This window comes from Moschus berezovskii, chromosome 7 (assembly GCF_049115385.1).
Source record: "Moschus berezovskii isolate FMDL1 chromosome 7, NW_MosBer_1.0, whole genome shotgun sequence".
Lineage (NCBI taxonomy): Eukaryota > Metazoa > Chordata > Mammalia > Artiodactyla > Moschidae > Moschus > Moschus berezovskii.
In genome coordinates this window covers 14127913-14153597 of record NC_142466.1, presented here as the reverse complement: position 1 = coordinate 14153597, position 25685 = coordinate 14127913, and the positions used below count along the sequence as shown (strand labels likewise).

Genomic DNA, 25685 nt, shown 5'->3' with positions numbered 1-25685 from the left:
CCATCTCTTTCAGAATTTTCCACAGCAAGCATACTGACAAAAAGTAAAAACTCTGACATTAACAAACTTGAATGAATTGGTAAACATTTAAAGCTCTGAGCATTCTCGTGCATTGATTTAGGTTTATTAATTGGTACACCTATTCTGCAAAATTGTTAAACATCAAGTTAAGATGAGGACATGCAAATCCAACAAGCCAAGAATTTTATTTCTAGGTATGTACTCAAGTGAAATTCATACATATATTACAGAATGCAGTTCAAGAGTGCATTATTCTTAGCAGCCCCAAGCTGGTAATGTTCATCAGCAGTAGAATGGATAAACAAATTATGATATATTCAAACAAAGGGATATTTCAGGGCAATGAAAATGAAGAAAATAGAAGAATCTCATGAACATGACAGTTAGTGAAAGGTTAAAACCACAGTATAACTTCACTGGTGTAAATTAAAAAAAAAACGATGATGACTGTTATAAAAATCAGGTATGGTTACTACTGAAAAAGGGAAGGGACTATCATCAGTAGGGACAGGGTGGAGGGTTGTCAGGGTGCTGATGATGCTCTGTTTCTTGACATAAGTGGTGCTTATGTTTACACTTTATCATAAAAATGTATCATGCCATGTATAGTATGAGAATGTTAATGTGAATACTTTAATAAACTGCATTTATGTTTTGTGTGGTTTTGTACATATATGTACCTCTCTGCATTCAGATGTAGAAATTATAAAGGTATTGTAATATTGATTCCTGATGCTTGTGCTCAGTCATGTCCGACTCTTTGCGACTCCGTGGACTTTAGCCCACCAGGCCCCCCGTCCGTGGAATTCTCCAGGCAAGAATACTGGAGTTGCCATTTCTGTCTCCAGGGGATCTTCCTGACCCAGGGATCGAACCGGGGTCTCCTGCGTCTCCTGCATTGGAAGGTGGATTCTCTACCACTGAGCCACCTGAGAAACTTGTTGATTGCTACTTTTGTTAATAATATGAAAAATGCCTATGATGAAAGACTAGCTTTGTGAATGTATGTGCACATATGTGCTTGGTACTGATTTGAATGTAAACATCTTATAAATCTAATTTCATACCTAATGTTCTGTAGGGAAATACTTTGGCTGACTTATTGCTACAAAATTTAAGATTTGGATAAGAAACGGTGACATAGAAGTTTTAACATTTTGGAAATTTTCATACATTTTAATAATAGTCTGAATATTTCAAGATTCATTCATTGGTCAAAATTGGGAGTCTGTAGTACAAGTGGATATGGAGTCCCAGACATTCTTTAAAAAGATATAATAGTTTAAAATAGTTCCTTTGCCCAGTCACAAATAGAATTTCCCTTTCATAGAAGCAAAGCTGTATTAAAATGATTTTTTTTTTTTGCTTTTTAGGAAGAAATCACCATATCTTTTCAAACTAATTTATTTATGGTTACGGAAGTAGTGTTTTTTCATTACTGAAAATCCAATCCTTCTTTTTAGGCACAGAGTGAATATTTGACACCTCTGTTATATAGCAATTTTCTTCTACCGTTTTTGAGATAGGCTGCGTTTAAACAATAGAACGGTGAGAAATGGTCGGAAGTGCAGAGTGCTTCCTTTTAGAAGGCGCCATTTAACATCCTTCATAGTCCACTACGGGCTACTTCTTTTTCACTTAAGTGACACATAATGTACACGTTGAGGTGGTTGTGTTTGTTCAGTTGCTAAGTCACATCCGAGTCATTGCAACCCCATGGACTGCCACACGCCAGGGCTCCTTGTCCCTCACTATACCCCAGAGTGAGACAGGAGTGGTTAAGAGCACGACTTTGTAGTTAACTAGTTTCCGATCAGCACCGGCGTTGGGCAGGCCCTCAACCTTTCTCTGAGTGTTAACTTTACTGTTTTAACTTTAAAATGAGATGTCATTTAAAATGGACAGAATTAATTTTCAGTCAGGTAAAGTGAGATAATTTCATATGAATAAGACTTGTCTCAAACACCTGAATTAAAGTCCAGGTGTGTCAGGAAGGGTCATATGCGTGATAGTAAGTGGTGCCATCTCTTGCTGTGAAGGATGCTGGTTCATCTTCCTGCTGGAGGACTTCAGGGCCCAGTGAGGTCTTGTCTCCAGATTATTTTGAAACCACAGTGAGATACTATTATACATATTTGACACTGGCTGAAATTAAAAATAACTGACTATGCCAAGTATTTAAGTAGATATAAGACGACTGGAGCCTTCATACACTGCTGGTTCAGTTCAGTTCAGTTCAGTTGCTCAGTCATGTCTAACTCTTTTCGACCCCATGAATCACAGCACGCCAGGCCTCCCTGTCCATCACCAACTCCCGGAGTTCACTCAAACTCATGTCCATCGAGTCGGTGATGCCATCCAGCCATCTCATTCTCTGTCATCCCCTTCTCCTCCTGCCCCCAATCCCTCCCAGCATCAGAGTCTTTTCCAGTGAGTCAACTCGTCAGTAGGTAACGGAAAATGTTGTAACCACTTGGGGAAAACTTTTTCAGTTTCTTAAATACAAATGTACCAGTCATTCCACTCCCGGGTGTTTATCCAGGAGGAGTGAAAGCGTATATACAAAATGAAAGCATATATACAAAACCAGTACATGAATGATCACAGTAGCTTTATTTTCATAGCCAAAGGCTTCAGAGAACCCAAATGTCCATTAGTATGTCAATGACTAAACAAATTTGGCATCGCCAATCAAGGGAAATTCCGTGTGGCTCAGACGGTGAAGAATGTGCCCACAATGCGGGGGACTTGGGCTCAGTCCCTGGGTCGGGAAGATCCTCTGGAGAAGGGAATGGCTACCCACTCCAGTATTCTTGCCTGAGAATCCCACGGACAGAGGAGTCTGGTGGGTTCCAATCCACGGGATCTCAGAGAGTTGGGCACAACTTAGTGACTTATATTTAACTAATCAACGGAACACTGCTCAGCATTAAAAGAAAGGAACATACAACAACATAGTTGAGTTACAAAAAAAAGAGTACATACTATATATGATTCCAATTGTATGAAATTCTGAAAAAATACAGATGTGTCTATAATGACAGAATTTAGATCAGTGTTTGCCTTGGGCTTTAGGGTTGGGGCTGAGAGTGGTGAGAAGGGGAGATCTGAAAGGGGTATGAGGGGCACTTGGCTCATACCCATATAGTGGGTACACACTCATACAGTGATTAAGATTCCACACTTCCAGTGCAGGGTGCATGGGTTCCATCCATGGTTGGGGAACTAAAGTCCCACCTGCAGCCAAAAAACAAAGGAGGGGAGGAATGAGGAAACTTTTAGTGTTCATTATCTTGACTGTAGTGAGGGTGATTTCCTGGAATAGCACATGTCAAAATTGATCAAATTGTACAGTTTAAATATATACCATTTATGACATGTCAATTATACCTCAATAAAGCTGGTTTTAAAAAGATATAACCCAAACCCTTACTATATAGATGATGAATTGAGGCCAGAGAGGTTAAAATGTGTGGATTCTAGGTGGATCCATGTTCATCCTAGTGATCACAGCTTGCCTCTTTGCATTTGTATCTGTTTGTTGATACACTGTAGACATTTCTCTGTTGATACATTATAGACATTTCTGGAAACTGAGATCAAACTTAATGGTCTGTGTTACAGCTAAAGCTCTAACTAGTTTCCTGGACTCAGCTAGATGCCCAGTGACTCTTTTTCTTGACAGAATTTTAAAATGTGTTAAGTACTGTGAAGAAGGCTGATCGCCGAAGAATCGATGCTTTTGAACTGTGGTGTTGGAGAAGACTCTTGAGAGTCCCTTATACTGCAAGGAGATCCAACCAGTCCATTCTAAAGGAGATCAATCCTGGGTGTTCATTGGAAGGACTGATGCTAAAGCTGAAACTGCAATACTTTGGCCACCTCATGCGACGAGTTGACTCACTGGAAAAGACTCTGATGCTGGGAAAGGTTGGGGGCAGGAGGAGAAGGGGACGACGGAGAATGAGATGGCTGGATGGCATCACCGACTCTGTGGACATGAGTTTGAGTGTGCTCCGGGAGTTGGTGATGGACAGGGAGGCCTGGCGTGCTGTGATTCATGGGGTCGCGGAGAGTCGGACATGACTGAGCGACTGAACTGAACTGAACTAGGTTGAAAACTTCTCCTCCTTGAATTTCTGCATTAGAAGTCACAAGGGGACAGGGGAGATGTGTTTACTGAGCTTCTGTGTAAGACACCTTACAACTCTGTGGAGTACACATCACCATCACCGTTTTTTCAAATGAAGTCACCGAAGCTTAGATGGGTCTAGTGCCTTGGCTGGGGTTGCCCAGTTAGTAATTGCAAAGCGGTGGAATTAGAAACAGAACCATCTCTTGACAAAACTCATGCCAGTTTCTCTGCTTCATTCAGCAGACATGGCTTGAGTTCTGTTTTTCTCCCTAGCAACAGTCTGCAGAAGAGAATACAGATTTATCCTGGTGGGAGTCACCCTGTTTCTGCATCCAACATGGGTAGTCCTCTAATGAAGTTGCCCCTTTAAAGTTCCCTAACATAGTCAGTAATCTCAGACCCTTAGGAATGTGTCCTTCCTTGCCCTGTTGTTCATTGTCAGCTGGTGACTCCTAAAATTTCTTAAAATAATTACCTCTCAACAACTCATAGTGTGAACTTCCCTTTAAAATTCCCACATTCACACATATTTCTCATCTCTTGAGTCTGAATATGTAAAAAAGGGCTAGCACCCAATGAGGAGCTAAAGTTTAGAGGGCCACTGGGCAGAAGAGAAGTCATCTGCTCAGTCTTTTTGCTTCATTATAGACTAAACGTTTCTCTTTTTTCCAGCACTTTCTCTGGCCCCGCTGAGAGAGGGAAATCTAAGAGCAGTCTCAGGATGGCTTGTCCCTTTCAGGTCTCATTTGGAGAAGGTAGATGGAGAAACCTCAAACAGTTGGTGGATGCCAAGAGGTCAGTTCTTTGCAAGAATGCCCCAAAGCCCAGTCCCCATTAGTCAGTGTAGAGAGGGTTCTGGAAGAATTTTAAGCACAGGATGTTGTTTCTGAGCCAGTTATTCTCTCTTCACCCCCTGCAGCAAGTCCATTGTTTACTTTCCTGGGATGTGAAGACAGCCAGCTAATGTCAATAATTTATCTTTGTTTTCCCAAAGCCAAGTGGAAGGCACAATGAACTTTGCAACACTCATTGAATCAGTGTGAAAGAGAGCTCTGGATTTTTGATGATCATGCTCACTCAAGGCCCCATCGGAATCTGTGGCTCCCTCGAAACTGATCTTGCCATGCATCTCTGGTCTCCTGTGTGTCCTTTCAAAATACCTGTGTGATCTCACACATAAGCGGCCGGCTTCACTTCTTTCCAGGACACTTGGCAGAACCCAGTCTTGTCTGCTTACAGCCCCCAGTGCAGACCGAGCTCGTCCTTGTTTCTGGGTCTTGGGCTGGATTCTCCGCTCGCCGCCAGGTGCACCATGAACACACACCGTCCCACTGTCTTCCGTTGGTTTGCTCTGACTTCTTGTCTGTCAGTCTTGGAAAGAGAAAGTGCGTCAGGGACATGTAAGTTTAAATCCTAGGATGGCATTCCCTGTACTAGGAGGGGGACCTCATTGAAAAATGAGACTGTCTTATTTCTGATTCCCAGGACCTAGTACCTTGCCTGATTCAGGGGAGAATGGATGAATGAGGAAGGAAGAAAAGAAGGCAGGAAGTCAGAAAGAAGGCCTTTCAAAATTGTGCTTTTTTAAAAAATAATTTTTCATTGTTTTGTTTCTTTCTACCACCCACGCTGCAAGTCTTTCTTTCTCCCTTTTTGGCAACCCAGTGGGTGTGAGCTTGAGAGAGACAAGATAATATTAACAGGCCAGATTTTTCCTAATTTCAGATCAGAGACCAAGAGTGAGGACATTGCATTTGAAAGCTCTTCATGGGTAGGAGCAGGGGAGGGAGAATTCACTCAAAGAGTTTTTCCCTTTTCTTAGGTTTGGATCTGTTGAAATAAAGAGCTGGGGTGGAGATTAACAAAGCTAAAATATAACTAGGAAGGTAATTCTATTTTTAAAAAAGTAATAAACTATTTAAAAACAGAATAGTACATTTCTACACACATAAAATGAATCGTGATCATTTACCCGTGTGACCCCTGCTGTTTGAGTATCTGAGGTATTAACTTAAATAATGCTTTTCTGGGGAAAAAGGGTTACTCCTCGAGTACCCACCCCAGTATTTTTGCCTGGGAAATCCCATGGACAGAGGATCCTGGCGGGATATAGTCCATGGGGTCACAGAGAGTCAGACACAGCCGAGCGACTGAGCACGAGAGCGTCTTGTGTGACATCATTTGCTATTTTTATTTCAAACTAGTTATTATGAGCTTTTCTAAGATTATGAAAAGTTTTAAAAATAAAACTATTTAACATAAACTTTTTGTAGTCAACGATCTGTTTTAGATTTCATCTCATTTACTCCTCAAACAAATCAATAGGTTAGACCCGTATAATCCTTGTTCTACAGAAGAGGTTTGAAGCTCAGAAAGATTAGGAAATTTGCATAAAATGTAAACTCTGTCAGTGGCAGAGACAGACTTAAAAACAATCTCTTGCAATCTTCTTACATGAGATTTAGTAAACAGGTTTTCCTCACATCTGAATTACTGTTTTGCGTTCATTATATAAACCAATGGAGGTTGAAAGAAATGGTGGAAAGTTTAATGATGCTAAACATCTACACATGCAATGTATTAAAAATAATAAGAACAGAAAAGCCGAAGGTCTATATGTTTCTCAATCTGTTGAGCATCAAATCATATTTCCTAGTGAACCATCTGCTTTCAGCTTTGAAGCTTCTATCCATTTAATACTTGAGTAGGAAATGGCAACCCACGCCAGTATTCTTGTCTGAAAAATTCTATGGATACAGGAGCCTGGCGGTCTTCAGTCCATGGGGTTTCAAAGCGTCAGACATGACAGAACACACACACACACACCCATCCATTTAATAAGTGCCTTCATTAGTGAAAGAAAGGTACATGGATTGCAAGTGACCAGATACACACATGTGTACGTGGATATGGATGTATGGTTTGAGTTTAAGATATTATACCTCTTCCTGAGCATGAACTCTAATGGGAAAATATAATCAAGATAACTTTATCCTTGAGTAGACCGGAGAGTTACCAGCTAGTCTGGTATCACTCAAGACTTAAAGAAATCTCAACAAAGGTTTTGATGTTTTGTCTCCATCCACTACTGTATCTCTGTAACACTTTCTTGTCTTCCTTCCTGGTCAGTCAGGGGTTTAGCCAGAGTGACAAGGAAGAGAGTGTATTGTTTCTGACAGGAGGAACTTTTAGTTTTATCAGAACATCCAAGAAGGGATGTGATCACGAGGTCCAGGCTGTAAATTAAAATTGGGAAGATTTCTGCCACAGATGTGGCTGTAACTGTGTGAATAACTTCCATCTCTCCAATGGATGTGTAGCTTTGGTTCGTACAAAAGGCAAAAGGTGCAGTGAGTCTGCTGTAGAGCTGTGGGTAATGCCCATAAAATTATTCCTCTTATTGTAAAAAAAAAGAAAAGATTTTTTTGATATGGACCATTTTTAAAGTCTTTGTTGAATTTGTTACAATATTGTTTCTGTTTTATGTTTTACTTTTTGGCCACGAGGCATGTGGGATCTTAGCCCTCCGACCAGGGATCGAACCAGCACCCTCTGCACGGGAAGGCAGAGTCTTACCCACTGGGCCACTGGGAAGTCCTCAAGTCACTCCTCTTTAAAGTTACTCCTCTGTGCGCAATGTGTTGGGGACAGCCCAAATCTGTACAGGAAGACAGGGGCACAGTGGCATGAGCCATGTCAGTATCACAGCGTTACAGTGAACAGATGATCACGTCAGAATGTAGAGTCAAGGGACCATGGCTTCAAGGAAGAGTCCAGAAATTCCTATACCAGCCCAGAAATTCCTGTCCTGGAGTGCAGTAGTAGTATGAACTCTAATTGTATAAATAAATCCATGAATTTCTTTTTATAAAAATCCACTACGGTCTGACAATGTGGGAGCTGCCAGATCGACCCCTGGGTTGAGAAGATCCCCTGGAGGAGGAAATGGCAACCCACTCCAGTATTCTTGCCTGGTAAATCCCATGGAGAGAGGAACCTGGTGGGCTACAGTCCATGGGGTCAGAAGGAGTCGCACACAACTGAGTGACTAAACAGCAACAACAACAGTTACCTTTCATACTTGCCCAGAATGACAGCCGTGTGCCTCTTTTCTGCCCAGCCACACAATGTTGTGAAATCTCCCAGATGTTTCTACCCCTTAGGTTGACATGTCACCACAAGAGGAGCTCTAGACATGGAGGTAGACTTAAGGGTTTCACTGTGTCATCCTTTTGCCAGATAATCTGTGAAAATATCACCAGTGCAAGAGCCCACTGTAAACCATATCCTGGGAGGGATTCTTAATTATTCTCACTCTGTTTTCTCAAAAGCAGATCTTTATCCATAAGCCACAATTTTCCACGATCCTATGATAACTTAGAGACCTCCAGATACACACACAAATAGTTTTCGTCTTCTGTGTACAAGATGCATGTTATCTTACTCTAACTTGTTGAAAAATATAAATAATATAAACATCTGGAGGCTCTCTTTTACTCACATGTTATTTCTCTTAAAAAAAATTAAATAGATTTAAACAACTACACATGGAGTTGCAAAAGTAAGTAGTCAAGATACCTGGAGTAACAGGCAAATTTGGCCAAAATGAAGCAAGGCAAAGGCTAACAGAGTTTTGCCAAGAGAATGCACTGGTCATAGCAAATACCCTCTTCCAACAAAACAAGAGAAGACTCTACACATGGATATTACCAGATGGTCAACACCGAAATCAGATTGATTATATTCTTTGCATCCAAAGATGGAGAAACTCTATACAGTCAGCAAAAACAAGACTGGGAGCTGATTTTGGCTCAGATCATGAACTCCTTATTGCCAGATTCAGACTTAAATTGAAGAAAGTAGGGAAAACCACTAAACCATTCAGGTATGACCTAAATCAAATCCCTTATGATTATACAGTGGAAGTGACAAATAGATTCAAGGGATCAGATCTGATAGAGTGCCTGATGAACTAAGGACAGAGGTTCATGACATTGTACAGGAGGCAGTGATCAAGACCATCCCCAAGAAAAAGAAATGCAAAAGGGCAAAATGGTTATCTGAGGAGGCCTTACAAATAGCTGAGAAAAGAAGAGAAGTGAAAAACAAAGGAGAAAAGGAAAGATATACCCATTTGAAGGCAGAGTTCCAAAGAATAGCAAGAAGAGATAAGAAAGCCTTCCTCAGTGGTCAGTGCAAAGAAAGAGAGGAAAACAACAGAATGGGAAGGACTAGAGATCTCTTCAAGAAAATTAGAGATACCAAGGGAACATTTCATGCAAAGATGGGCACAATAAAGGACAGAAATGGTATGGACCTAACAGAAGCAGAGGATATTAAGAAGAGGTGGCAAGAATACACAGAAGAACTATACAAAAAAGATCTTCATGACCCTGATAAACATAATGGTGTGTTCACTCAACTAGAGCCAGACATCCTGGAATGTGAAGTCAAGTGGGCCTTCTGAAGCATCACTAAGAACAAAGCTAGTGGAGGTGATGGAATTCCAGTTGAGCTATTTCAAATCCTGAAAGATGATGCTGTGAAAGTGCTGCACTCAATATGCCAGCAAATTTGGAAAACTCAGCAGTGGCCACAGGACTGGAAAAGGTCAGTTTTCATTCCAATCCCAAAGAAAGGCAATGCCAAAGAATGTTCAAACTACTGCACAATTGCACTCATCTCATACACTAGTAAAGTCATGCTCAAAATTCTCCAAGTGAGGTTTCAGCAGTATGTGAACCGTGAACTTCCAGATGTTCAAGCTGGTTTTAGAAAAGGCAGAGGAACCAGAGATCAAATTGCCAACATCTGTTGGAGCATAGATAAAGCAAGAGGATTCCAGAAAAACATATACTTCTGCTTTATTGAAAATGCCAAAGCTTTTGACCATGTTGGTCACAACAAACTGTGGAAAATTCTTCAAGAGATGGGAATACAAGACCACCTGACCTGCCTCCTGAGAAATCTTATGCAGGTCAGGAAAGCAGCAGTTAGAACTGGACGTGGAACAATAAACTGGTTCCAAATTGGGGAAGGAGTAGGTCAAGGCTGTATGTTGTCACCTTGCTTATTTAACTTCTATGCAGAGTACATCATGTGAAATGCCGGGCCAGATAAAACACAAGCTGGAATCAAGATTGCTGGGAGAAATATCGATAACCTCAGATACACAGATGACACCACCCTTATGGCAGAAAGTGAAGAGGAACTGAAGAGCCTCTTGATAAAAGTGGAAGAGGAGAGTGAAAAAGCTGGCTTAAAACTCAACATTCAAAAAATGAAGATCAAAACAATAGAAACAGTGACAGACTTTATTTTTTGGGCTCCAAAATCACTGCAGATGGTGACTGCAGCCATGAAATTAAAAGACACTTGCTTCTTGGAAGCAAAGCTATGACCAACCTAGACAGCATATTAAAAAGCAGAGACATTACTTTACCAACAGAAGTATGTCTAGTCAAAGCTATAGTTTTTCTAGTAGTCATGTATGAATGTGAGAGTTGGACTATAAAGACAGCTGAGCACCGAAGAATTGATGCTTTTGAACTGTGGTGTTGGAGAATACTCTTGTGAGTCCCTTAGACTGCAAGAAGATCAAACCAGTCAATCCTAAAGAAAATCAGTCCTGAATATTCATTGGAAGGACTGATGCTGAAGCTGAAACTCCAGTACTTTTGCCACCTGATTCAAAGAACTGATTCATTTGAAAAGACCCTGATGCTGGGAAAGATTGAAGGCAGGAGAAGAAGGGGACAACAGAGGAAGAGATGATTGGATGCTATCATTGACTCGATGGACATAAGTTTGGGCAACCTCCGGGAGTTGGTGATGGACAGAGGCCTGGCGTGCTGCAGTCCATGGGGTTGCAAAGAGTCAGACACGACTGAGTGACTGGACTGACTGCCACGTGGAGAACCTGGTTTTCTGCATCTTGTGCTAAATGAAGAGGGATCTGACTTGATTTAAAAATCAGTCATCTGGCAGTGTTTTTTCTTCACAGGAATATTTCAGAAGGAACAGTGATGCTACCATCCTGCCATCATGCAAACGGACGTTAGGACAAAAGGGTGGGATGTAGTCACACTGGAGAAGCCCTGCTTGTAAGAGAAGGAGGGGAAACTGAAGAAGACAGAGAACATTCTGGAATGTGTATTTATCCTCTCTCTTACACAGTCTCTTAAGTAACATTTACAGGAATACATACGTATCGTATACTATAAAATAATACTTAATATATGCGTTGGTGCGTGCTAAGTCGTTTCAGTCGTGTCTGACTCTGAGACCCCATGGACTGTAGCCCGCCAGTCTCCTCTGTTCATTGGATTCTCCAGGCAAGAATACTGGAGTGGGTTGCCATGCCCTCCTCCAAGGGATCTTCGCGACCCAGGAATCAAAGCAGTGTCTGTCTCCTGCATTAGCTGATGGATTCTTTACCATTAACACCACCTTGGAAGCACCTACTAATATGTACCTACACTATAGTACCACCGCTATAATACTTAAATGAATATATAACTTACAAAGAAACGAAATAGATGGCCTAATTTGATATTGGGATTCCCTGGTGGCTCAGACGGTAAAGCATCTGTCTACAATGCGGGAGACCCGGGTTCGATCCCTGGGTCGGGAAGATCCCCTGGAGAAGGAAATGGCAATCCACTCCAGTACTATTGCCTGGAAAATCCCAAGGACAGAGGAGCCTGGTAGGCTAAAGTCTACAGGGTCGCAAAGAATACTCAGTGCTTATTGGAGGCATGGGATGGTTAATTTTTAGTCTACGATATTAATATTTCAATGTCATTATTGATATTGGCTTTTTAATAATGAGTTCCTGATCACCCTTGTGACCTTTGTATATGGAGGAGAGGAGGGGGTTCCACAGGTGGGAGAATGGGATTTCTAGGAAGTCACCTAAGCTGGCTAGAGGAGGGCACGGCAATGCACTTCAGTGTTCTTGCCTGGAGAATCCCATGGGCAGAGACGGAGGAGCCTGGGGTCTTTTCTCCACAGGGTCGCAGAGTCAGAGAGGAAGGAGCAGCCCTACAGCAACAGCAGCAGCACCTACAGTGGGGGCTCGGGAATTCAGAACTGTCGCTTTAGGGAGGTTGAGTCTTTTACGGGAGGAGTTTGGGGGCACTTGTTAAAGCTGAAACTGATGCTTTAGTGACACAGTCAATGTGTGTGAAGTTCTTTTCTCAGCAGCATGGGGATCTATAGGGGATCTCTGACAATCCGGTGGCAGTATAAGACGGGGACTGCACAGTTCAGTTGGAAATTGACCTTGAGCTACTGGCAGCTCTACAATTGAGCTGCTGTGACTGTGGAAACTGCCCTGGGCTGACTTGAAAACGCCAGGTTTTCCTGTGACTGGGTGTGTGGCCTTAGGCAAACTCTTTAAACCCGTTGAGCATCAGTCGCTTTGTCATTTATTAGGCATCTCCCGTGTACAGGGCGCCACGCCAGGCACTTCTCTGCATATTATTCCATTTCCTCGTCTGCCAAGCAAGGGATGGTGCCACTTGCCACACAGAGTGTCTCATTAGAATCCACAGAAACAGTGTGTTATCACAGTGCTTCACAATCGAAAGATGGTTATGACTTCAGTATCTGCATGGAAGAATGCGTGTTTGTAGAGCATCTACTATGATGCGAGACCTGCGATAAATTTCCCTAAAACACAAAGATATGTTATAATTAAAACAGGCAAAGCAGAACAGATATGTTGCCTGCTTGTTCAAGGAGAGTTGTGTCAGGATGAAACTGAAATGAGCTCTTAGCAGGACGTGAGTCCCGAAGGACGTGTGACAGTGGCCTCATGGCCCGGGCCACCCCAGTAACCCTGTGCTTTCCACTTCCCCAGGCATGCGCCAAGGCAACGACTATGGCTCTCAGTACCGCTCTGCCATCTACCCGACCTCCGCCGAGCACATGGGGGCAGCCCTGAGGTCCAAGGAGGACTACCAGAAGGTAGGTCCCGTCTCCCTCCCAGGCCACCTGTGGAGGAAGAGTCTGGTTCCTGGCACCTGGCCCTGAGTTCCATTTGCATGTTCTGGGACATTTCTATCAGCCTCATGGAATAGAGACCTTCTGCTCCGTAGAAGAACGTGCTCTTACGCATGTCTCCTAAACTCAGCTCATCCAGATGAATATACAACTTGATATCAAATTTCTCTCTCTCTCTGAGTCTCTTTTTTTTTCTTCTTTCTGTATTAATCTGCTTGGGCTGCCATGACAAAGCACTACAGATGGGATGCTTAAACAGCAGAAATCTGTGGTCTCACAGCTCTGTTGAATCACAGGGAGTTTAAAGTCATGGTGTTGGCAGGACTGAATCTGCTTGGGGACTCTCCCCTGGGCTTGTAGCCGGCTGTCTTCTCATCATCGGCTCTCTGTGTGCCTGTTTCTGGGTCCAAATTAATACCATTTATGACAACTCCAGTCACGTTAGGTCAAGGCCTTAGCTAATGACCATATTTAACTCCATCACCTCTGTTAATGCCTCCAGGGGAGGTCACATGCTGAGGTCCTGGTAGTTAGGATTCCCGCGTATCTTTTTGGGGGACACATAATTATGACTGTTAACTGGGTTGATGTTTGTGAAGCATAGAGCGTAGAAAAGTGCTCAACAGATGGTAGCCCATATTACTGTTGGGATTTCAGCTTCAGCTTGGTAGATGAAGCCTTGGTTGCTGATACCATCACTTAAGAAAGTGGTGAGAGAGGAGGCTTCGGGCCTGAAGAACAGTAGCGCTTGAGAGATGGGTTAGAGAAATGCCAAGGGCAGACGAGACACGGTGGCGGGTTCAACAGAGAACCGGCCCCAAGCGAAAACTTAACAGTTCGTTCTGTTTGGTTTACTCTCACTATATTTAATTATAAAGGTTATGTTATTAATACTAAAAGTAACATATAATTAGTGCTATATATTGATTTCCTAATGTAATGATTCACAATCTCTTAAGAAGCTCCAGAAGAATATTAATTTCCCTCCAGACTGTCTCAAAATGTGTTGATCTTCTCCTGTTCACCTTGAAGATGTTAAGGTCAAAAGGTTCGTGCCTCCCACATGATGACGAAGAGGCTCACTTACACCTAATAGTCTGGTTTCTACCCCAGCATAGTTTCTGTCCTTAGCTTTGAGTAGAACCCACATTGATCTTAGATAACTGATAGACATATGAAGTAAAATTTAGATATTAAGTGTTATTTGTTTCAATAATTTCTCCATTACTTTTGTAGATTGGGGGAATGTTGATCTTGAACAATCTTGTTCAATGTTAATCAATGAATAATCTTGACAGTTGTTCTAACCTAGTGCTTGAATGTTCTGTACCTAGCCACATGGGAATTAAATACATTGCTACATATACATATATCCCCTTCATGAATCACAGCCTTGGCGTTTAAAAGTAGGGTCTATTTCAAAAATGAAAATTGGGCTCTTCTGTGTTTCCAACACCCAGATATCCATTGTGGTCCATGTAACCACGTAGAATTGCTTGATCACCAACTCAGAGAACAAATACTGTCACGTCTCTTTTATTTTTATACGTAAATAAAGACTGAATCTGAATTACACTGACAGATGAGTAGAAAGTCCAGTACTTCTCTCCTGGCAAACTGACTAAACTCCAGAGAGTCTTGACTGTAGACCAGTGCCGCCGTACAACCCTCTGCCCAACAGCAGTGGTCTGTCCTGCAGTGTCCGGGTGCTGCAGGGAAGAGAGAGGTGCGGCCAAGGGCATGTGAGCTGGTGCACGAGAGGTGGCTGGTGTGATGATATGCAAAGGGTCCTTCACCTGCCCCCGCCTGGTCCAAGCCAGGCAGCTGACTGCAGTCTCCAGGATGATTTGCTATGATTTAGTGACTTTTTGGCTCCTCTGTTGGAGCAAACAAGTCTGGTTTTAGCAGGCCTCTGGCTGCAATTGTTGAGTTATGTAATGTGCAGAGATACAGAGAGCAGAGTGCATCATGAGGAACGCTGGGCTGGAGGAAGCACAAGCTGGAATCAAGAGTGCCGGGAGAAATAACAATCCCCTCAGATACGCAGATGACACCACCCTTATGGCAGAAAGTGAAGAGGAACTAAAGAGCCGCTTGATGAAAGTGAAAGAGGAGAGTGAAAAAGTTGGCTTAAAGCTCAACATTCAGAAAAGTAAGATCATGGCATCTGGACCCATCACTTCATGGCAAATAGATGGGGAAACAGTGGAAACAGTGTCTGACTTTATTTTTCTGGGCTCCAAAATCACTGCAGATGGTGATTGCAGCCATGAAATTAAAAGACGCTTACTCCTTGGAAGGAAAGTTATGACCAACCTAGACAGCATATTAAAAAGCAGAGGGCTGTGGTTTTTCCAGTAGTCATGTATGAATGTGAGAGTTGGACTGTAAAGAAAGCTGAGCACTGAAGAATTGATGCTTTTGTATTGTGGTGTTGGAGAAGACTCTTGAGAGTCCCTTGGACTGCAAGGAGATCCAACCAGTCCATCCTAAAGGAGATCAGTCCTGGGTGTTCATTGGAAGAACTGATGCTGAAGCTGAAACTCCAATACATTGACCACCTGATGCGAAGAGCTGACTCATTTGAAAAGACCCTGATGCTGGGAAAGATTGAAGGCGGGAGGAGAAGGGGACAGCAGAGGATGAGATGGTTGGATAGCATCAGCGACTCAATGGACATGAGTTTGGGTAAACTCTGGGAGTTGGTGATGGACAGGGAGGCCTGGTGTGCTGTGGTTCATGGGGTCACAAAGAGTTGGAGACAACCGAGTGACTGAACTGAACTGATGGTTGATATATCTATGTGTATATATGATATTGATAATATGACAGCAACCACAATACCGACTACTTACTACATGATAATTACTGTTTTAAACATTTTATATAAAGGGAACCATTTCTATGTCTCTGACTCTATAAACATACATAGATATAATGGATGTATAGATACAGTGGATCTAATGGACATGTTTAGATATGGGTATGAATATATCTCTCTGTATCTTTATATAAAATTGTATGCACCCATGCCTCTTGAAGCTCGTATCATTTTCCAACTGTCCATTTAATTGGTATAATTGATTAATACACAAAGAAAAAGAAAAAAGAAAAGTCAGTAATTCACAGTGCCAGTGAGAGGCGGGTGTTATTAGCTTTTACACTATAAAGAGGTTGATCTGTGCTTTTATGTTTACCTTAAAGAATAATGTGGTCTTTACTAGGTCCACTAAGTAGGGAGAGCAACTCAGATATCACGAGTTGCCTTCTCACAAGTCAGTGAAGGAACAGAGGCTTGACTTCCAGGGTTTCCTCTCCAGGGTAACCCTTGGACAGATCCCTGAAGCAGTAGGGGTCTTTAATCTGGGAGAGTTATTCTTAACAATACTGGATGAGGGTCTGGGACTCTGTAATCTATCTCATCGCACACTTTTGGGTTTACTTCTGAGAGTGGGGAGGTTCTGAAGGTGGATTTCTGTCATTTTATATGTACTGTTTTCTCCTGTAAGAGTTGGCATTTCTGGTGGCCCTGTCACCGCATCTGGGCGGGGGGATCATCTTATTTGAACCCTGGCGGGACCCCTCTGCACTGATTATAACATTGTTGACTCAGGTTACTAATTTAATAGTCTTCACTAGTTTGCCCCCAGTGAGCCCCTAATAACCAGCTTCTTCAGCAACTTCTTTATGCCATGCAAAGTTGAGAGTGACAGTACTGCTTACCACCGAGCAGCCATTTGAACATAAAACTAGCTGATTTTATCACAGGGACCAATTGTTGAGCTAATTAGATGTGCAGTACTGCTGATGAGCCAGAAACCCAAAGTGATTTTTCCATCTAAACCATGGTTTTCTGCAGAGTTGGCTGGGTTGTAGACACCAGGCTCACCAACAATCCTTGAAAAGGAAGACAGGATGAAGACGTTTGCTAATTTCCATTCAGATTAGGGTAGGCTGGAGAATCTCACAGGAGAGGCCCTGAGTGAAACCTCAACTTCATACTGACTGTCTTGACCTTGAAAAGGCAGGTTTACAGAATTTGACAGCTGCTTCATATCTTTGGGGAGCTGCAGCCTTGGCACAAACTGTGGGATCTTCTTGCCTTTGGACAGAGTCTTCCTGGTGGTGGTTTAGTCAGTAAGTTGTATCAGACTTTTGCGACCCCGTGGACTGTAGCCCTCCAGGCTCCTCTGTCCACGGGATTTCCCAGGCAAGAGTACTGGAGTGGGTTGTCATTCCCTCCTCCAGGTTATCTTCCCCACCCAGAGATCAAACCCAGGTCTCCTGCGCTGCAGGTGGATTCTTTACCACTGAGCCACCAAGACGTCATAGTCTTTCGTTAATAGCATTTTCATATTTCTTTCGCCAGAGTTTCATAGTGGAGTCATCTGCTTATGGTATTCATTGGAGGAGATAATTGGATATATTCTTGTTTTTGGATCACCAGATGTAGACAGTTTCCCTCTCAAGAAGCCTGTGATGATGTTTTCTAATATTCTAAGCTGAATCATAGCTTCTGGCAGGGAGGGGTGTTATTCACATGTGATTTTTATGTCTTAAAAATCCAACTCTTCCTCATTTAGGAACTGGATCTTTTGATCAGTAATAGATTATGTTCACTGAAATTTGCTGAAGAATTAGTAAATCAAAAGGCTTTTCTGGCCACATGACCTGCTTCCTTCCCAATGCCTCAGAGCTTCTTGAGCAGTCAGCACAAGCTTTCCTCTGGATAACCTTTTTGGGTGAATGTTAAATTACCCGCCATGTGTCAAATGTGAAACAGGTCCCTAATTTCTCTGTCTCCCAGCATGTTTGTTAGCCACCCAGCCACCTATCCACCCATCCATCCACCCGTATCTTCGGCACAGCTGTAGTCTCTGAGTGTTTGTCATGTTTTATCTTTAACTTCAGTTATCTAGCGATCTGCTACTGTACTGTGCACGGTGTCATTTTAAAGCAAAGTACCCAAGATGAGAGGTAAAAAGCAACAAGTATTTTTCGGCATTGCTTCAACCTCCCTGATAGCTCAGTTGGTAAAGAATCTGCCTGCAATGCAGGAGCCCCCGGTCCAATTCCTGGGTTGGGAAGATCCACTGGAGAAGGGATAGGCTACTCATTCAATATTCTTGGGCTTCCCTTGTGGCTTAGCTGGTAAAGAATCTGCCTGCAATATGAGAGACTGGGGTTTGATCTCTGGGTTGGGAAGATCCTCTGGAGAAGGGAAAGGCTACCCACTCCAGTATCCTGGCCTGGAGAATTCCATGGACTGTATAGTCCATGGAGTCACAGAGTCAGACATGACTGAGTGTCTTTCACTTTCATGTTGATTATTTAATTTGATCAGTGGCTGCTAAGATTCCCTGGCATGTGGCCGCATCCTCCCAGTCTCTGAGTAGGTGGTCAGGTGGCCGTCTCCACTTCTGTGTGTCCAATCTCCCCCTCCTCCTCTCTTACAAGGACACATGTGATCACATGTAAGGCCCACTGGATAAGCCAGGATAATCTCCCCATCACGAGATCCTTAATTTGATCACAGCTGGGAAGTCTTTGCCTTATAAAGTAACATTTACACGTTCCGGGAATTAGGGCATGGACGCTTGGCCGGCAGCAGCATTGAGCCTACCACAGTCCTCAGGCCTAGATTCCATCCTGCAGTTGTCACATGTCATGACTCATGTGACAATGGTAGCCTTTGGAGGCTGAAACTGGGAGTTCTTTTTTCCTGGGCTGCTCACCCAGTGGGCATACATCTGGCTTCTTCTGAGCCCCAGGGCCACACACAGAACACACTTGGTACCCCAGAGAGGATGAGGCTTGCTATCCTCTCTTTAGGGATCCTTGTCTAGTTTTGAACAGAGATACAAATTTGCACCAGCTTATCCTCTTTCAAACATCTCTACCTTCAAAAAAGATCCAGCTTCATCCCCATTCTGCTTACCAAAATACAGTAGCGTACTAAAAACAACAACAGGGAAAAAATCCTGAGAGCTGGATTTGGAGGAGAAAAGTGTGTGTGTGTGTGTGTGCGTGCATGCACACGTGTGTGCATGTGTGTGTGCGTGTGTGTGCGTGTGTTTGTGTGTGTGCGCGCATGTCTGTGTGTGTGCATTGCGTGCGTGCGTGTGTGTGCGTGCACGTGTGCGTGTGTGTATAATCAGAATAATGTTTGAATGGTTGGAGAGGATGCACTAGTGCTGTCTTAGTCACTTACTACCTGTGAATCCCTGACTTCTATTTCTTGTCTTCATTTTAAAATTATCTGAGTGTGGATAGCATAATTTCCTCATAGATTTGTTATAAGAATTCAATAATATTTTCTAAATATGTAAAAATACATTAAAAATTCTATATATGTAAAAATACCTCTTGTTATGGACATATGTATATATATGTATGTATGTCGACACACACATGCACACATGCACACACTGTAATATAGCTAGCATGTTGTACCCACCCAATATTCATTCAGTGAAGCTGAGCCCCTTCAGTCTTCCAGTCAAGAAAACAGCTCCAATTATGCCAACTCAACTGAGAGAAATTAAATATACTCAATTAATATTCAGTTATGCTATAATCATCATAATATAACTAGACCTGATAATTCCCTACCAGAAGGTACAGATCCTTTGTGTTTCCTTATAAGCATCGATAGCCTGAAAATTTGAAATTGTCTTTCCTTCTGTACCTTCTCCCACCTTCCCCAGTAAATTAATACATTAATCACCTTATCAACTATTAATTATGTACTGATTAGTTGCCAGACTCACATTACAGTTGTTTCAAACACAGCTATCGGAAGAAGGATCTCGTGAAGTTTCTTGCAATAAACTGTGCTCTGCAACAGCACAGAAGCCCATGTGTCACAAATGCTCTTACCTGTAGACCATTCTCTGGGAACTGTCCTGACTTTAAGTTGGCTCTTTGGGGGCTCCTGGTTCATCCTTGTTTTCCCCAAGACCTGGTTCTTTTCTTTGAATCTAGCAGATTGTCAGCAAATATTTGTTGGCCTGAACCGAGAAGATGTAGCAGAGTAAGGAACCACCTTTACTCCTTGTTACAGATTGAACAGTTGAGTCCTCCCAAAATTTGTATATTGAAGCCCTAGCTCTCAATGTGATAGTATTAGGAGCTGGGGTCTTTGGATGGTTAGAGTTAGATGAGGCCGTGAGGGTGGGGCCCTCGTGATGGGATTAGTGTCCTTGTAAAAAGAGACGCCACAGAGCACCCTCTCCCTCTCTTTCTGTCTCCCCTCAAGCACACAGAGAAGAGGTTACCTGAGCAAACTGTGAGATGGCAGTAGTCCTCTCTAAGTGATGAAGTAATATTCACAATGAAACCTATCCTGCTGGCACCTCCCTGCCTCCAGAAGTGGCCAAAATAATTGCCTTTTTTTAAAGCCACCCAGTCTGTAGTACGTTGTTGTGGCAGCCAGAGCTTACTGAGATGCCAGGAAAAGGTGGGGAGAACCCTGGCCGTGGGTGAGGGCACCTGGCTGGGGCCCTGCTCTGCCCTTGGATGAGCCCTTACAGCTCTCCTTCCTTGTGTATAAAGTGGGAAGATAAGAACAGCAAAAGTTTTCATAAATCATAACAGTCTCTTGTGCTTTGTCCCACATCATATGCGTGGTAACCCTCACACAGGGAGGTAGTTCAGGATCTGCCCTCCTACCTGCCTTAGAAAGAAGCCGAAGCTTAAAGGGCTTCATTCACATTTCCAAGATGACCCGGGGAATACATATAGACAATGAAAGCCGTCTGACTCTGAATTCCACATGCTTTCCTCGCACTCTGTACAGGGTAATCTGTCAAGCATTTTACGAATATCACGGTTTAGTGGGGTGACTCCAGAGACGAGGCTATTGGCGATGACTTCATCCTGCTTTTTCAGGGGCCCTCAGATTTCAAACCGTTGCAGAAATTTAGGATTAGAGAACCTTCCTTTCTGTCATGAACAGAGAAAATGGCAGGCTGATTCCTGTTTCTTTGTTCACAAAGAAATGGATAGGTTGCATTCTAGATATGTCCCTTCTCCATCTCTTGCGTTCTCTGAGCTCCGATGTGAAAACCAGCAACAGCACTAAGACTCTGCTTTCACCAGCACAAAAAATCATTTATGAATATTTGCATCTAAGCACCCTGAGTAGACATAGGTAAATGTCAGTTGATATTTTATGGTTTTGGGGATTAGCCAGCTCTTCCTCTTCTTTTTTTTTTTTTAACTTGTGCTATTGTTTAAAGCATTCATGGAGTTATGATTTTTAAATGTCCATGGAAAATCCCTGAATAATTCATTCACTTACCTTAGTCAAAGAGAAAAATCCTCTTTGTCTGCCCAGCAATAAAGATGAAATTCCTCTTACACCCCTCTTGTAGCTTTGTGGTTATCATCACAGGTATTATTATGAACCCTAAACAAGAACGTGTGAAATGAATGTTTTTAAAATGCCCATTTCTGGGAGGCAGGCGCCTGTATCTCTGTGTGTGCAGCCATATAGACAGATAAATCTTTGGCCTTAATGGCTTAGTTGCACCGGGTGATTATTTTCATTTCCACTTATTACTGTGTGTTAGACTCCTTGTGTATGAGTACGAATTGCTCTTTCTTGACTGTATTTAGAAATATCCGCATTACCCCTGGGTATTTGTTCATTAATAGGGGGTGGGGAGAGAAAAAGCTTGTAATAATGGGCTTTACATATTATTAAACTGTGTGCGTTCACATTAGGGTCCAAGTGAAAAAAAAATCTGGTTTGTGTTACTGCCCTCTGGTGGTTGCAGTGTGCTGCTGCAGTGGCAGGGAAGTCAGCGCGTGCCTGGGGTGGGGCTCTGCCTGCGGTGGCTGAGAGCCATACAGACCCCGGGGCTTTGCCGGGCCACCAATCTTTGATTCCAGGTGTACTTCACGCACCCTAGGATTCTGCTCAGTGGCCAGAATAACGATGAAAAAGCCCGTATCCACACAAAATAACTCTGACCGACGTAGGGTGACATTCGAGTGGACCACACTCCTCCTCATCTTTCCAGATCAGCGTGGGAAGATGCAGTGGCTCCCCTTGTGCGACATATGTACCCACTGTGGTATCCAAGGTGACTTTGGATGTCTCCAGATGAGCGTTTTCAGTGTTAGTGAAAGTGAAGTTGCTCAGTTGTGTCCGACTCTGCGACCCCACAAACTGTAGCCCACCAGGCTTCTCCATCCATGGGATTTTCCAGGCAAGAGTACTGGAGTGGGTTGCCATTTTATGTGTTAATATTTTACCATGTCTTAGGCACAACGCAGGGAGTGTTTGATACCCATGGTCTCCTGGACGTAGGTGCCAACCAGGAGATGGTGCCCACGCACAGCGGCTTTCTCTGCAGCGATGCAGCACTGGGTTGGTGAGCTATTGGTTGATGGGGCAAGGCCCACATGGAGGTGGGGGGTACGACTGGGAGCAGCAGCAGCTCGGCTTCTTGCTTGTGCTATGACCTTGGAGTGTTAACCTCAATAAGCCTGGGTGTCCTGATTTGTTGAATAGGATCGTAATGGCTCCTTCTTAGGGTGCTGTAGCTTTTTACAGGTGAGGTGCACATGTCAGGCGTCTGTCTCGGAATAGGGTCCCCTGTCTCCCCACACTCGGACACTTCTCTGAGCCTGCTTTCCTCCCTGATTGAATCCTGCCACACTCATCCCGTTCTTCATCAGGCCCTCTGTAAGTTTCCATGTTCTTCTCCCTCTTGAATACAGGTGGGCTCTCTCCTGAGGAGTGCGCTCCATGTGGCACCCTGCACAAAGCAGGTTCTTTTCTCATGCTTGTGGCAGGAGTTAAGGACAGGAGCAAAATAATTCCAAGTGACGTTTGCCCGTCCTTTGACACAGTCAGTGCCTTGCATTATCAGATGAGGACAGGACCTATCCATTGTCCCTCCTGTCTCCCTGATTCGTGTGTTCTGATAGAGTTAGGTTCCTACCCATTGGCTGCAGGCAGGGAGGAGAAAAGGTCTGCAGTGTCTAGAGCCCGCCTGAGCTAATCTCTCTCTTATCTTACCAACTGATATACATATAGGTTTATGGTCTGCACCTGCATGCACGCGCTCTACTTGTTAATTTCAGCGGAAGAGAAAGGAAAGGCAATGGGAACATTTTAAATAACAGTATTTTGCACTAGGATAGGATCTATTCTAGAGATAACAGAGGAGCCTTTGTTGCTCACGCAGGTAGATTTATAAGCCTTGCACTGGCTTAATCTGTATAAAAAAGACACTCCTGCCTCCTTAGGAGTGGTCTGATGGGAGAAATTGCCCCCGGGGTGGGGATTGGCGGGGGCAGGGGGAGGGAAGGAGGAGCCCTGACGGTTCAGGGATAAACGGAGTGAAGCAGGGTTGTTGTCTGCCTTTAAAATCCTTGTGGATTTTGTCCCAGCTCTGTGTGATTCTAAGTTTCTCCGCATGCCCTCCACGGAGCTTCCCACTCTCTTCCTAAATGGCTGCAGAACGCCCGCTTACATGTCTGCCATGGAGACGATGTTCATTTACGGCTTCGAGGAGTCAGAGCTTTCATGTTGGCCGTGAAAGCCAGAGAGCTGCAAGCATCTCAGTGGCGGAGATGAAAGGACATGTGTGTGCGCGCGTGTGTCTGGAACTTAAAGGACCGGGAGAAAAAGAAAATAGATGTTACCGCTTTGCACTCACTTCAAAATATGCCTGACTCCCTCTGGTGGGACCGTTTAACTCCAAATGCGGCCCCCCATCCCCCCGACTGCCTCCACCCGCTCCCCGCCCCCAGCCCCCAGCACATTCATCTTGGCTCATGTGACATCTGTTCTGGGCACTGCGGAGCAAGTCTTCCCGTTGCCATGGCAGCCAGTGGAGAGAGCCCGCCCATTGGCTGCCAGCGGAGAGGAGAGAAAAAGGCCCACAGTGTCAGAGGTCGTGTGCCTAGTGCCCACCTGCTACTGTTTTCAGTCCGCTGCTGGCTGGGCCGCCTTAACGGAGCGCGCGGCAGCGGGCAGAGACCCGCAGGGACCACCCGCCACAGCTGTGGACACCGCCGGGCGGAATGAGGGCCCCCGAGGTCAATGTCATTAGTTTCTCCCTCAAGTGTGAAGTGCATGAAGGACAAAAGCAGAGCCTGTGGAGAAGAGTGGGCTGCCTTTTCCTTCACCTTGAACTCCTCTGAGCTCTCTTTTCTTCTGTAGTGTTTGGATTGAAATTCCTAGGATGACCCTTCCTACTCCCAGCCTTCCCCATAGTGAGAGAGGCCCTGGGCCCCAGTTAAGCTGTCGAAATCAGAGCCTGTCTCAGATTCCATTTCCCTTGACCATTACCCTGTCACTGTAACACCAAAAGAGGACAGCGTTCCATTTCAAAATTGACACCCAAAACCTGATTGTTTTTAAAAATCATTTTTATCTTGTTGGAGTCGTCTCTGAATGTCACGATGTGATTGGAATCATAGCTGTAGGGGCTCATAGTCATGGCGTCAGAGCTATAGGTCACTCACATCCTTACCTCCTGGCCAAGTGAATCTCTGTCCCCAGGGCCTGATCAAGCACATGGATAGGCAGAGGGAGGAGCAGCCTTGAAATCCTCATTTGCTGAACCCCAGCTGTCTCTCTTGGGCTCCCTTCTCCGGGTGGGTTTTAGGTCCCCACTGATGAGTGATGGGGTGTCCTGGCACCAGCCACAGCCGGGGCCTTCAGTCTCCAGAGTGTGGCACCAGTTGGGATTTGGCTGGGTGGCCCCGTGGGCAAACACTGACAGCGCCAGTTCAGCATAATTGAGGCTGGAGAAGGAAGGATCACGAACATTCCCTCATCTGTTCCTCCCATGTGTGGTCCCTGCTTTACAACAGACGGAACCTGGTAGTTTCCATGGTCACGCTCCTTGTGAATGGGTGAGCTCGGAGTGCACACTGAAGTTCTTTGCTTCCAAACTCTGTCTGCGTTTGTCACTGAAGCCGCAGTGGGCCCTGGGTGTCTAAGGCCCCCACAGATTTATATATGGGGGAAGGTAACATATGATGAAGACCATTCCTCCCAGCTCTTCTCATGCTTTGTCATGCTTATTTTACACTTGATGAGAAGGTATCATTGGCGTTTAATTTGTTGAGATCAGGGACTAATGGCTTGAGGAATTTTTCTTGCTCCTTATGGCAGCTGCTTGTGGTTGTAACCTGACTGAAAGCACTACATACATATACTTTCACTGAGCAGAAAGCTCCCAGCTGATGACAGGGAGGGGATTTGTGTCAGAACCAGTGAGACCAAGTTGAAAATTACCATCCCCTTTGCTTCATGCTCTCAGACTTATTTTGGCCCCTTATTTATTTTCAGATAGTTTGAGCTATATCCGAATAGAAATGTGGGGGAATTCCCTGGTGGTCCAGTGGTTAGGACTCAGCATTTCCACTTTAGGGAGCAGGGATTCAAGTCCTGATCAGAGAACTAAGATCCTGCAAGCAGCGCGGAGTCACAGAAAAAGAAATGTACCACAAAATAGTGTTGGAGAAGGTCTGTGTTATTAATGTCTGCCTCTCTGCC

At 44.0% G+C, this 25685-nt stretch overlaps 1 protein-coding gene across 5 annotated transcripts in view; it reads left to right on the top strand.

The window, feature by feature from the left end:
- MSRA (methionine sulfoxide reductase A) overlaps window positions 1-25685 on the top strand; it is a 376536-nt gene that overhangs the window by 267098 nt on the left and 83753 nt on the right. For all 5 annotated transcript variants that reach the window (XM_055428054.2, XM_088837820.1, XM_055428052.2 and 2 more), the window contains one exon: window positions 13020-13126. In XM_055428054.2, coding sequence (XP_055284029.1) covers window positions 13020-13126 — 107 coding nt within the window. The remainder of the gene's footprint in view (window positions 1-13019; window positions 13127-25685) is intronic.